The sequence below is a fragment of the Arachis stenosperma genome, chromosome 4, assembly GCF_014773155.1.
Source record: "Arachis stenosperma cultivar V10309 chromosome 4, arast.V10309.gnm1.PFL2, whole genome shotgun sequence".
NCBI classification, from domain to species: Eukaryota; Viridiplantae; Streptophyta; class Magnoliopsida; order Fabales; family Fabaceae; genus Arachis; species Arachis stenosperma.
In genome coordinates, this window is record NC_080380.1 from 143,437,906 (window position 1) to 143,449,644 (window position 11,739).

Below are 11,739 nucleotides of genomic sequence, written 5' to 3' on the forward strand. Positions count from 1 at the left end.
TCATCAGCATTACCACCATGGCTGATGAATCTAAGAACCTTCACATAGTTATGTTTCCATTCCTTGCATTTGGTCACATTCTTCCATTCTACGAGCTTGCAAAACTCCTAGCTCAAAAGGGTCACAAAATTTCATTCATTTCCACACCTAGAAACATCAAACGCCTCCCTAAACCGCCACTAAATTTACAACCATTTTTAGAACTTATAGAACTTCCTTTGCCCCAAGTAGAAAATCTCCCTCAAAATGCAGAATCAACTATGGATATTCCACACCACATGGTACCATATCTCAAGAAGGCTTTTGATGGTCTTGAAGAACCTTTGAGTAAGTTTCTAGAGAGTTGCACACCTCATTGGATCATATATGACTTTGCACCTTATTGGCTACCACCAATTTCCTCTAAGCTTGGCATCTCATGCATAAATCTATATATTTTTACTGCATTTGTTCAGATTACCACTTTAAATGCGCTTCTAAATCCAAATTCTGCTGAAAAAGAAGTATCCAAAGGTGTATATGAGTTTCTTACTCTGCAGAATGAGTCAGGGGTTACAGATGCATTTCGAATTCAAGAATCCATTCGAGGTGCTGCTGCGATTTCTATAAGAAGTTGCATGGAGGTTGAAGGTGAGTCTATAAGATATATTGAAAATCTTTGCAAGAAACCAGTTATTCCAGTTGGGTTGTTGCCACCACCTTTACCACAAAATAGTATCCAAGACAATAACAAAGATGAAAATTGGAACACAATTCTTAAGTGGTTAGATGAACAAGAAAAAGAGTCAGTGATTTATGTAGCATTTGGAAGTGAAGTAACACTAAGTGATGAAGAGTTCATTGAAATAAATATGGGATTGCATCTATCTGGTTGTCCATTTTTTTGGGTTCTCAAGAATAAAAAAAATATCCCTAATGAGTCAAATAATAACAAACTTGGAATTATATGGAATGATTGGGCACCACAGTTAAAAATATTAGCACATAAGTCTATTGGAGGGTTTTTGAGTCATTGTGGTTGGAGTTCTGTAATTGAGTCTCTTGAATTTGGTTGTCCACTTATTTTATTGCCCTTCCAAGGTGAGCAAGAGTTGAATGCTATGGTTGTGGAAGGAATGAAAGTAGGGGTAAAAGTGGAAAGAAATGAAGGTGATGGAAAATTCACAAGATATTCCATAGCCAAGGCATTGAGAACTATGATGTTCCAAGAGGAAGGAAAGAGTTGTAGAAGGCATGCAGAGGAGAAGAAGAGCAAGATATTTGGGAGCATGGAGATTCAGCAAAAATACATTGATGACTTTGTTGATTATATGCAAATTCATAGACCTATTAAGAATAATTAATTAAATAAAGATCAGCTCTCATTAAGAGATTTTTCTATGCATGTTATCTTCTGTTTGTGTCATAAAGCATTAGCTATTAAGGTGTGAATTATGTCATGCTTTATTTTTAAGATATAAGGTTTATTTGGAGTTCTAAAATAAGCAAAGTGTATGTATTTTTTTTTTTTTTACAATTTATGCCAATTTCATATTCTACTCAAATAAAATATTGCGAATATAGTTGATTTTGTTGAAATAATACTTAAATATTCGATTAGAATTTGTGTTTCAATTTAAATTCCACATTTATCTTTATAATTTTTTTATTTGCTTAACATCTATAAACAAATAATACTGTTTTATCATATAAGATACATAGTAGATACACAGTAAATACACAACCCCTTTTTTCTAATTTCTTCTATTTCTAACCATTTTAATCTTTCCTAGCAAGCAGTGTAAGTGGAATCCAATGTGATTTAGTTAGTATTTTATTTATTATTAAAATATAACTATTAAATAATATGTCAAGTTAAGTAGCAGGGATATAAATAATATAAACAAAATAATTTTTTTAATATTAAAAAAATTATTTTCACTTTCTTAATTTTTCTTTTAATAATATGATATAAACCACATTTCTCTTATTAGTATTAAAATTGGTGAGGAAAGAAGCAATTTTCTAATAAAAAGGAGATAGATAGAGTTGGTTTGATTGATTATGTTAAGATTCTAGAATAAATAATAAAAATAGTTAAATTAGTTATCTCTTTTTATCAATTGTTCAAAATTTAATTAGACAATAAATATAAGTAATGTTATATGATTAATGAAATTTATTATTTTTAATTAATATTTAATTAATTTTAAATATTAAAAACTAAAATTACAAAAAATAAAGTTTATAACGGCAATTTGTAATAATTATGACGATTTGGACCGTCCAATAACAAGAGCGGCGTTACAAAAATGCCATAAATTTAAGAGTTATTGCGAAAATTGCAAAAGTGAGATAGTATTAAGTAATGTGAGTTGACTGGTATTAAATTAAGTTGGGTCGATTTAGTGGTTATTTACTAGTCCACTTAATTAAATAAGTGTCAGTGATTCGAATTTTGATTTGTATATATAATAGGTCAGCAACTCATTAGCCACTAACAAATTTTTAAATAAAGTTTAATATCTTGATGAATTAATCTTTGATTTGTTGAATTAAAAGGTACTATAAAAAACAAAAAACATTATACAACTAAATTGCAGTTACCAACATCCAAAATTATTAAGGTGAATGCTATGGTGCCTATCAATTTTTTACGTAAATTATAAAAAAGGTAAATAAATAATATTTAATAAATTTTATATAATTTATTTTTTATTTTAAATATTTTATTTTTTACTTTGTAAGAAAAGTTAAACAATTTAGACACTATAACAAAGACACCATAAAAATTACCAATTATTAAAACAACATCTGAAATTTAATTAAAAAATATTCAAAATTTAAACTTACAAAAAAATCATTCAATAGAAAGGTCAAACAATCTAATTGTTGAGATGTACAACAGCAGTCAAACTAAGAACAAGTGAACAACATCTCTCGACTCTCATAACAGCTCATTGAACTCCGTAGATCTTCACCCAACAGTGTTTAGATATTGCTGAACCACGAGGGATGTAGTTTGGAGTGTGAGGGAGAGAGAAACTAATAAACTATTTTTTGCTTTTTCTTTGGTGGACGATTCTAAGGTGGGGAAAGTATCTTTGGGTTCTTTAAGGACGTGGATGTTTTCATAATATGGAATAGTGTGGGAGTTGTTTGGTTAATAGCAGTTTTTCTGAAAAACTTCTATTTTAGTGACATGGCACTACTTTTATTTTTTGGGCATATAAAAACCATTTCTTGTTAATTGTTTATAAAAGCCCAACAAACTTGTGAAGTATATATTATATTCACAATGTAAAATAAACTTTAAAAAAAATGTGTATAAATATTAATTTTTATTCTTATTAGGTTAAAATAACATTTTCAACTTCATATATAAAACCTATATCGAACATTAGTATAAAAAAAAAATTCTTACGTTGATAGTTTATGAATTAAAACTCATAAGTAAAGTTGCTTAACTAGAAAAATAATAACTATATTAACAATAATAAAATTATTGATAATAATAATAAGGATTAAGTATAATTTTAGTTTATAAAATATAGGTCGTTCTAACTTTTTTTTTTGCACAACAAAATCGGTATATATATTCTAAAATATTAACATTTTTTAAATATTTAAGTAAATATTATTTTTATATTTATTTTATATTCACTTTTTTAAAATTAACTTTTTTTAGTTGTACAAAATTATCAAAATAAATATTAAATTTTATTAAACATCTATAAAAAGTAAACAAAAAAATTATTAATCATAAAATATTTTTTTTTTAAATTTATAGATGTTTAATACAATTTAATATTTATTTTAAAAATTTTATAAATTAAAAATAATTAATTTAAAAAATAGATATAAAATAAAAAATTAATAAATATAAAAATAATATTTAATTGAATGTTTTAGATTATATATATGAATTAAAAAATATAATATATAGTTATGTAATATATTTAAAAGAAAGAGTAATACATAATAAGAAGTAGTCTCATCTATGTTAGTCAAATTCTCTATCATTCTTTAAGTCTCCCATTGGAATTTCACTCTATCATAATGACATAAATATTATAACAGTAAAAATAATTTACTTGTCCAAGTGTAAAAAACGAAATTAAAAAATATGAAAATTTTAAGTTAATTATAAAAGAATAAAAAAATTTATAAAAAGATTAATTTAATCAATTTCAACATGTCATTTTTATATATATTTTTTCTTCGAGTTATATTTGAAAATAAATAAATAGTCCTCCTTCGAACTAAAAAAAAACTATATAGACCATCAATAAAAAAAATCGGATGATATCTAATTTTAAAAACAAATTTATTTTTACTCTTCTCTTCTTACTTATTTCATTATTATTTCGCAAATAAATATAACAAAGCAAAAAATATTTATCGGAACTATACAAAAAAAATATAGTCACCCAAAAAAAATAGTAAACAAAAAAATATTCATTCATAAAATTTTTCTTTCGGACTTTCAATAATAATGTACGGGCTATTAATAAAGAATATACACCAACAAATCAATGAATTATAGGAAATCTATTTGTTATTAAAAAATATTTTGGGTCACACTACAAATAATATATATAATTATTGTACGATGTAATATTAGCCACAAATTTAGAATCTTATTAATGAGTTCTTAAAGAACCATAAAATTCTTTCTCCACCATAGACAAATCCTTCTTTTAGTGGTCGACTACTCAGTTAGACTTGTTTAACAATTTGCTATACTTAAAGGTTTATACTATGGTGTTTATATATTTGTCTAACTTATTAAAATGAAATAAAATTTAATATTTAAATTAAAAAATATAAAAATAAATAATTTTTTAATATTTAAAATTTATCATAAAAAATAATTTTGATAATTTTGGCACCAAAATTACAGATACTACAAAATTAGCCATACTTAAATTGACTAGTAATTACTAAACAGTGGACTTTCTAAGTTATTATTAATTGTATAATATTACTTTTCAAAACTTTTATAAAATAATATAAAAAAAATATTTTTAAATATTTATGAGAATTAAGTATAATTTTAATTTCTAAAATTTAGTTCAAAAATTTTATTTGTCTACAACATTTTTTTGTATTTAAATTTGTTTTTAAGATTTAACTTGAATTTATTTTTCGAATCAAAATATTCTTCTCTAACAATCCTTCTCCAATAATCTTTCCACCAAAATATCCAATTTCTCTTATTTTTCTTTTTCTTTATCCGAAATTTTTGTTTTTGCTTTTACAAATACTGAAATAAATTTAAATATATTTTTTATTAAAAAAAAACACTATCAACAACGTAACAAAGGTTTAACTAAGAATATTGATTAAGAAACCGCACCACTAATAATATTGGTTAAGAATTTCAAATCAGAAATCACACCACCAACATCGACAACAACAACAAGACACGACAACAAAAAATAAACAATAAAAAACAGAACAAAAACCAATACTAAAATAAAACGGATATAGAAGATGGCAAACAAGAAAACAACAAAAAAAAAGGAGCTGAAGAGGAGTAGAAACGACGATGGCAGCACGTGACGTCCTTCCTTACTGATCTATTGGCGTTGACGTCGAACATTGGTGCATGAGCAGAAACAATGATGCAACGTGTGACATCCTCCTTTGCCGATCTGCTAGCATTTTCGTCCGCCTATGGAAACACTGGCACAGGAGTAGAGAAATGGCGACGGCAGTGCACGACGTCTTCTCTCGCCAGCGTCGTTGCCAGGTTCTTTTTTCCCCTTCTTTTTTTTACCTTCTTTTTCTTTTTTGTGGTTCTCTCTCTCTCAACTTCAAATTGCTTTCTCTTATTTTTTTCTTTTTTATTTTATAGTTTTTTGTTAGAGATATTTTGGACCATAATTTTAAAATTTAAGTAAGAAGATGATTTAAAACTAAGTTCAGTCTTAGAAATGAATTTAAATATAAAAAAGATTAAAAATAAATAAAATTTTTGACTTAAATCTCAAAAACTAAAATTCTACTTATTAATCCTATTTATACCAAATAATTATTTTTACTTTCTTAAATTTTATTCTAATAATGACATAAATCGCATTTTTTTTACTATTAAAAATAGGTGAAAGAAAAAACAATATTTCTAATTAAAAAGTAGATAGTTCAGGTTGGTTAGATTAGATTCTAGAATAAATAAAATAAGATAATAATAGTTAAATTAGTTATCTGTTTTTATCAATTAATCAGAATTTAATCGGGACAATACACTACACATGATATATCTTGTAGAAGGGGAGTGTTGGGGCAGCAGATTAAGATTGTCAAACTCGCGAGTCTAAATAAACTCGTAGAGCTGATCTAAACTCGATTCATAGACTTGTACGAATTTACCTGTTATGAATTATATATATATATATATATATATATATATATATATACTCAAATTTAGGCATTCAAAAGTAATAAATTCAACTTTAAAACATATAATAAATTAATTAAAATAGTACCACAGTTATAACAGGTACTTTAGAACATATTCAAATTCTTCACAAGTATGCATCTAGTTTAATATTGAACCCACATATAATCAAAGCTTCAAATAACATAATTGGAAAAAAAATAAAATAACAAGTAAATGGTCTAATAAACTAAAAGTCGAACTGAAATCCTTCGATATCTTCATCTTCTATGGTATCAATATCCTCATCTTCACCATCTTGTCCCTGAACTAATATTTTCAAATATTTTATCCCTAAATCAACAATAATAAATAATCAAATTAGTAAGTTTGTCCCTATATAAAAATTCTTCTCCTAAATCAAATAATCAACTATGAACATTGAACCATAACATATACTAACACAGGCACACAGTAACACTGTAATTTACTAAATTTGTAACTGCAATAGCTTTCAATGATCAGAATTTAGATATTCAAAAGAATGAATTAATAATGATCATAATTCAAACATTCATAATTTATACAATCCCAGAGGCTAGAACAACTAAAAAATTAAAATTAGTAATAAGTAACAACTAGAAAATTTAGGAAGTCAGTAATAAACTCAAGTAATAATTATGAAATCTTTTTAAAAAAAATACCTGAATGAAGGCAGTGAAGCGGCGCGATCATGCAGGAAGAGAAGCGGAAAGGTTGTGCAGCAGTGGAAGTAGAGAAACGGTGAACGATGGCAGCAAAACAGAGCAGATTAACAGAGACAACAGAGGCTTGATGAATGTATACAACTCTGTGCGACGGTAGAGGCTCGACGTGCATAAAAGAGAACAAACAGAGAGATAAAGAGAAGGCGAGAAATAGAGTAGAGAGTGAGACATGGGGTTGTGCGCGAAGCTGAGCAGACAAAGAAGCAGCAGTGCTAGCCGGCGGAGAACGGCAATGAAGACAGACGAGTGAAGTCAGAACAATGAGTGAGGGAGAGAGAGAACATCATAGAGTGAGGTAAGAGGGAGTCACTGAGCCAATTAGGGATTTAGGATAAGTGGGTAGCATTTTTGGTTTTTTTTTTGGGCCAAAATGCCAAAACGACGTTGTTTTTGGCAAAAATGGGCACCTAACGCAAACTCGCTAACTCGCTCTCAAACTCCCGAGTTTATGCGAGTCTAGCTGAGTCTACTCGAATTTATTCAAAAACGAATTTGTGTCTAAATTAATTTGATTTCACTACTTAAACTCGTAAACTCGTACGCAAGTTAACTCGAGAGTTTACAAGTTAACTCGAGAATTTGACAACAATGCAGCAGATCTTATGATTTGTAATTATTAACTAATTATTAATAATATAAAATTATTTATTTATTTTTTATTAGTTAAGTGCTGATTAAATTTTAATAAAAATATTAATCTCTTAGATTTTTTCCTTCTAAAAAATGGATGTACAGTACGGACGGATATATTATTTTTTTAATCTTCCCATGCATTCCACGCAAAATGCTCAAAATGTTGCATTAATATTTCTTTAAGATACTTTTTCATTCTTTTTAAGAAAAAGAAAGATTATTTAATTTATCCATCCAACAATAATTATATTAAGTATATATTAAAATTAATTATTAAAAGTAATTATAATTATAAAATATATATTGATATATAAATATAAATTAAAAATAAATTAAATTATATATATAATAATTAGTTTTAATAATTAATTTTAATATATAAATAATATTTTTATCAAATAAATATGTATATAATATAAGAATTTTGTTTCTATTTCGGCAGTGGCGGAGCCTCTTGGAAGGATAGGGCAATAATTTCTAAATTTCAATTTTTTATAATTATTTATATATTTTAATTTAATATTTTAAAATTTTTATTTTAATCGCTATTATTATAAATTGATTTTTGCCTTTTTTCCAAAAATTTAATCGCTATTATTATAACCGGACAACGAATCGATCAAATTCAAAAAATTCAGTCAAATTTAGAGATTAAATCAGACCAATTAATTTGCTGATGTCAGCACACACATTAATTATTAGACCAAATTTACTCTTTGTAATATATAGTGTCTTTTTATAAATATATTACTAACTTTTAGACATATCATAATTAATAATTTAATGTATTAACTTTTAATCATACAAATTTAAGATATTTTGTATTTTTTTATTTTAATAAATAGTATTCATATTAATTTAATTTATTTTGTATTTATATTTATTTTTTCTTAAATTAATTATTTTTTAATTATATATGATCATTAAAATAAACATTAAACTTTTTAAAATATCTATAAATTAAAAAAAAAGATAAACAAAAGTTTTTTTATTAATTATATGAAATTTATTAATATTAATATTTTTTAATATATATTTAAATAATGTAATAGATACTAATTAATTAATGAATTAAAAAATAAATTAATTAATAAAAAAATTAAATTTTATACAATTATTTAATTATGACAAAATTAATCGATTTAACCTGTAATTTATTGGTTAAATCCGTAATTTAATGACGCAATCATCTGGTGGAATTGATTGTCGGTTTAGTTCTCATAAATCTGTTTCATGTGTTTTAGACTTTTAGTAACCTATGTTCCAAAAAGCACAATAAACTTATGGAACAACATACAATCATAAAAATAAATTCAAAAAAAGTAATATTGTTATTTCTAATATATTTTTATAATGTCATTTTAATAATTATCGGTCATAATTTTTTATACTGTATTTTTACACAAGTTTATAACAAATTATTAAAATAAAAGTAACAATATATTTATCATCGGTTTAATTAATCTATTAGTTATATAATTTTACAAAATTTACAATTGAGTATATATATATATATTAATTATATTTTTATACTATTTTAAATTTTAATTATGTTATTTTTGTATAAAAAATATTAAAATTAATTAAATATTTTTTTATAAATAAAAAAAATATTTAATTAATTTTAATATTTTTTATACATACAATGTCTTAATTAAAAAATAAAAAATATAAAAATCAATTAAAAAATATAAAGACCTGATAAATTTAGTAAAATTATAAAAATTAATAGAGTAATTATACCATAAAAAATAAATATGATACCAAATTACCAATAATGGACATGTCACATATATACAATTATGGAATCTTTGATGTGATCATGTGTAACTATGTTGTCTATAAATAATTAACTGTATTTGTTACAAAAAGTAAGACAACTACCGTTATTGCTACCATGGCTGAACAAGCTATCAATAAAAAGAAGCTTCACATTGCTATGTTTCCATGGCTTGCTTTTGGTCACATAATTCCATACTTTGAGCTTGCAAAACTCATAGCTCAAAAGGGTCACAAAGTTTCATTCATTTCCACACCTACAAACATCAAACGCCTCCCTAAACTACCTTCAAATTTGCAACCTTTGGTGGAGTTCATAGAACTTCCGTTGCCCCACGTAGAAAATCTCCCTCAAAATGCAGAGTCAACTTTGGATGTTCCATACCACATGGTACCATACCTTAAGAAAGCTTTTGATGGTCTTCAAGGACCTTTGACTAAGTTTCTAGAGAGTTCCACTCCTCATTGGCTCTTATATGACTTTGCACCTTTTTGGTTACCACCAATATGCTCTAACCTTGGTATCTCATGCATTTTCTTTTGTATCTTTTGTGCATTTGTTGAATATTTCTGTTTTGATTCCGTTCTAATAAGGGCACATAGCAACTCCATTGAAGAAATAGCCAAGCCTGTGTATGACTTCCTAAGTCAACAAAATGAATCTGGGGTCACAGATGCATTCAGACTCCAAGAAATCGTCGTCGGAGCCGCCGCCGTCGCTATAAGAAGTTGCACGGAGGTTGAAGGTGAGTCTCTAAAGAATCTTGAACGTGTATGCAAGAAACCAATTATTCCGGTTGGATTGTTGCCACCTTCACCACAAAGTAATGATGAAGACAACAACAATGATGACAAGGATGAAAATTGGCCCAAAATTCTTAAGTGGTTAGATGAACAAGAAAAAGGGTCAGTGATTTATGTAGCATTTGGAAGTGAGGTTAAACTAAGTGATGAAGAATTCAATGAGATAGCTATGGGATTAGAATTATCTAATTGTCCATTTTTTTGGGCTTTAAAACGAGAAAATAGTCCTAATAAGGATGTGAGTAGTTCAATGGAGACAAATAATAAACGTGGAATTATATGGAATAATTGGGCATCACAATTAAGAATATTAGCACATAAGTCTATTGGAGGATTTTTAACTCATTGTGGTTGGAGTTCCATAATAGAGTCTCTTGAATTTGGTTGTCCACTTATTTTGTTGCCCTTCCAAAGTGAGCAAGTGTTGAATGCTATGGTGGTGGAAGGAATAAAAGTAGGGGTAAAAGTGGAAAGAAATCAAGATGATGGAAAATTCACAAGATATTCCATAGCCAAGGCATTGAGAACTATGATGTTGGAAGAGGAAGGAAAGAGTTGTAGAAGCCGTGCAGAGGAGAAGATGGTCAAGATATTTGGGAAGAAGGAGCTGCATCAAAAGTACATAGATGACTTTGTTGATTTTATGGAAATCCATAGGCCTAACATTAATTAGGGGATAGCACTCCATTTTTAAGAGTATATTTGATTCTCTTCTTATTTTCTTCTTCTGTATGTTATTTGTGTTCTATCAATTTTTTATTTAATTTCTGTGTATGTTGTTTCAGAAGTTTTTATATTGGTTCGTTATAAGAAATTTTTATGTTAGTTTCATAAAATTTCTACATTAATTTTAAGAGAGATTTTCGTTATTTGAAAAGAAACAATAACTCTTTAGAAATTTGGTTGTAAAAATACTTGTTTATCTATTATTTATGTAAAAAAACAAATTCAGTATATCAATGTTCATACTCTAACCCAATACTATGACCTAGGCTCAAATAAACCAAAAAGGTCCAAGTTGGCCTTAACACCCAACCGACTTCTCTAGAAAGAGGTCGGTGTCAGCCATGCCAAATGTATGCGAACTTTCACGTCGCTTCCCCCGAGGAGCTCATTATCATAACTTCTCTATGACCTTTTGCAAAATGGAAATTGGACCTATCAAGGCCCTTCTCCCAAGCACCTAGACAAGTGAAGTATCTAATAGTGGGAGTGAACTACTTTACGAAGTGGATCGAAGTAGAACCATTAACCACCAACACAACTCAAAGTAGTCGAAAGTTCCTCTACAAGAACATCATTACAAGGTATGGAGTCCCTTACTCCATCACCACTGATAATGGAACTCAGTTCACCAACTCTACCTTCAGAAACTTGGTAGTCAGCATGAAGATC

General features: G+C 27.0%; 2 protein-coding genes across 2 annotated transcripts; both read left to right on the forward strand.

Moving 5' to 3' along the window:
- LOC130977062 (putative UDP-rhamnose:rhamnosyltransferase 1) lies at nt 1-1,486 on the forward strand. Its single transcript, XM_057902061.1, has one exon. The coding sequence runs from the start codon at nt 18-20 to the stop codon at nt 1,341-1,343; it is 1,326 nt and encodes a 441-aa protein (XP_057758044.1). The 5' UTR covers nt 1-17; the 3' UTR covers nt 1,344-1,486.
- Nucleotides 1,487-5,526: 4,040 nt separating this feature from the next.
- LOC130977041 (putative UDP-rhamnose:rhamnosyltransferase 1) lies at nt 5,527-11,021 on the forward strand. The gene is made up of 2 exons (XM_057902039.1): nt 5,527-5,734; nt 10,135-11,021. The coding sequence occupies exons 1-2, from the start codon at nt 5,604-5,606 to the stop codon at nt 11,015-11,017; spliced, it is 1,014 nt and encodes a 337-aa protein (XP_057758022.1). The 5' UTR covers nt 5,527-5,603; the 3' UTR covers nt 11,018-11,021.
- Nucleotides 11,022-11,739: the final 718 nt, after the last annotated feature.

Bases quoted from the DNA above. Each gene is read 5' to 3' on its own strand.
- LOC130977062 (XM_057902061.1), top strand. From the start codon at position 18: ATGGCTGATGAATCTAAGAACCTTCACATAGTTATGTTTCCATTCCTT.
- LOC130977041 (XM_057902039.1), top strand. From the start codon at position 5,604: ATGATGCAACGTGTGACATCCTCCTTTGCCGATCTGCTAGCATTTTCG. The intron at 5,735-10,134 runs GTTCTTTTTTCC...CGTTCTAATAAG, and splicing joins CTCGCCAGCGTCGTTGCCAG to GGCACATAGCAACTCCATTG.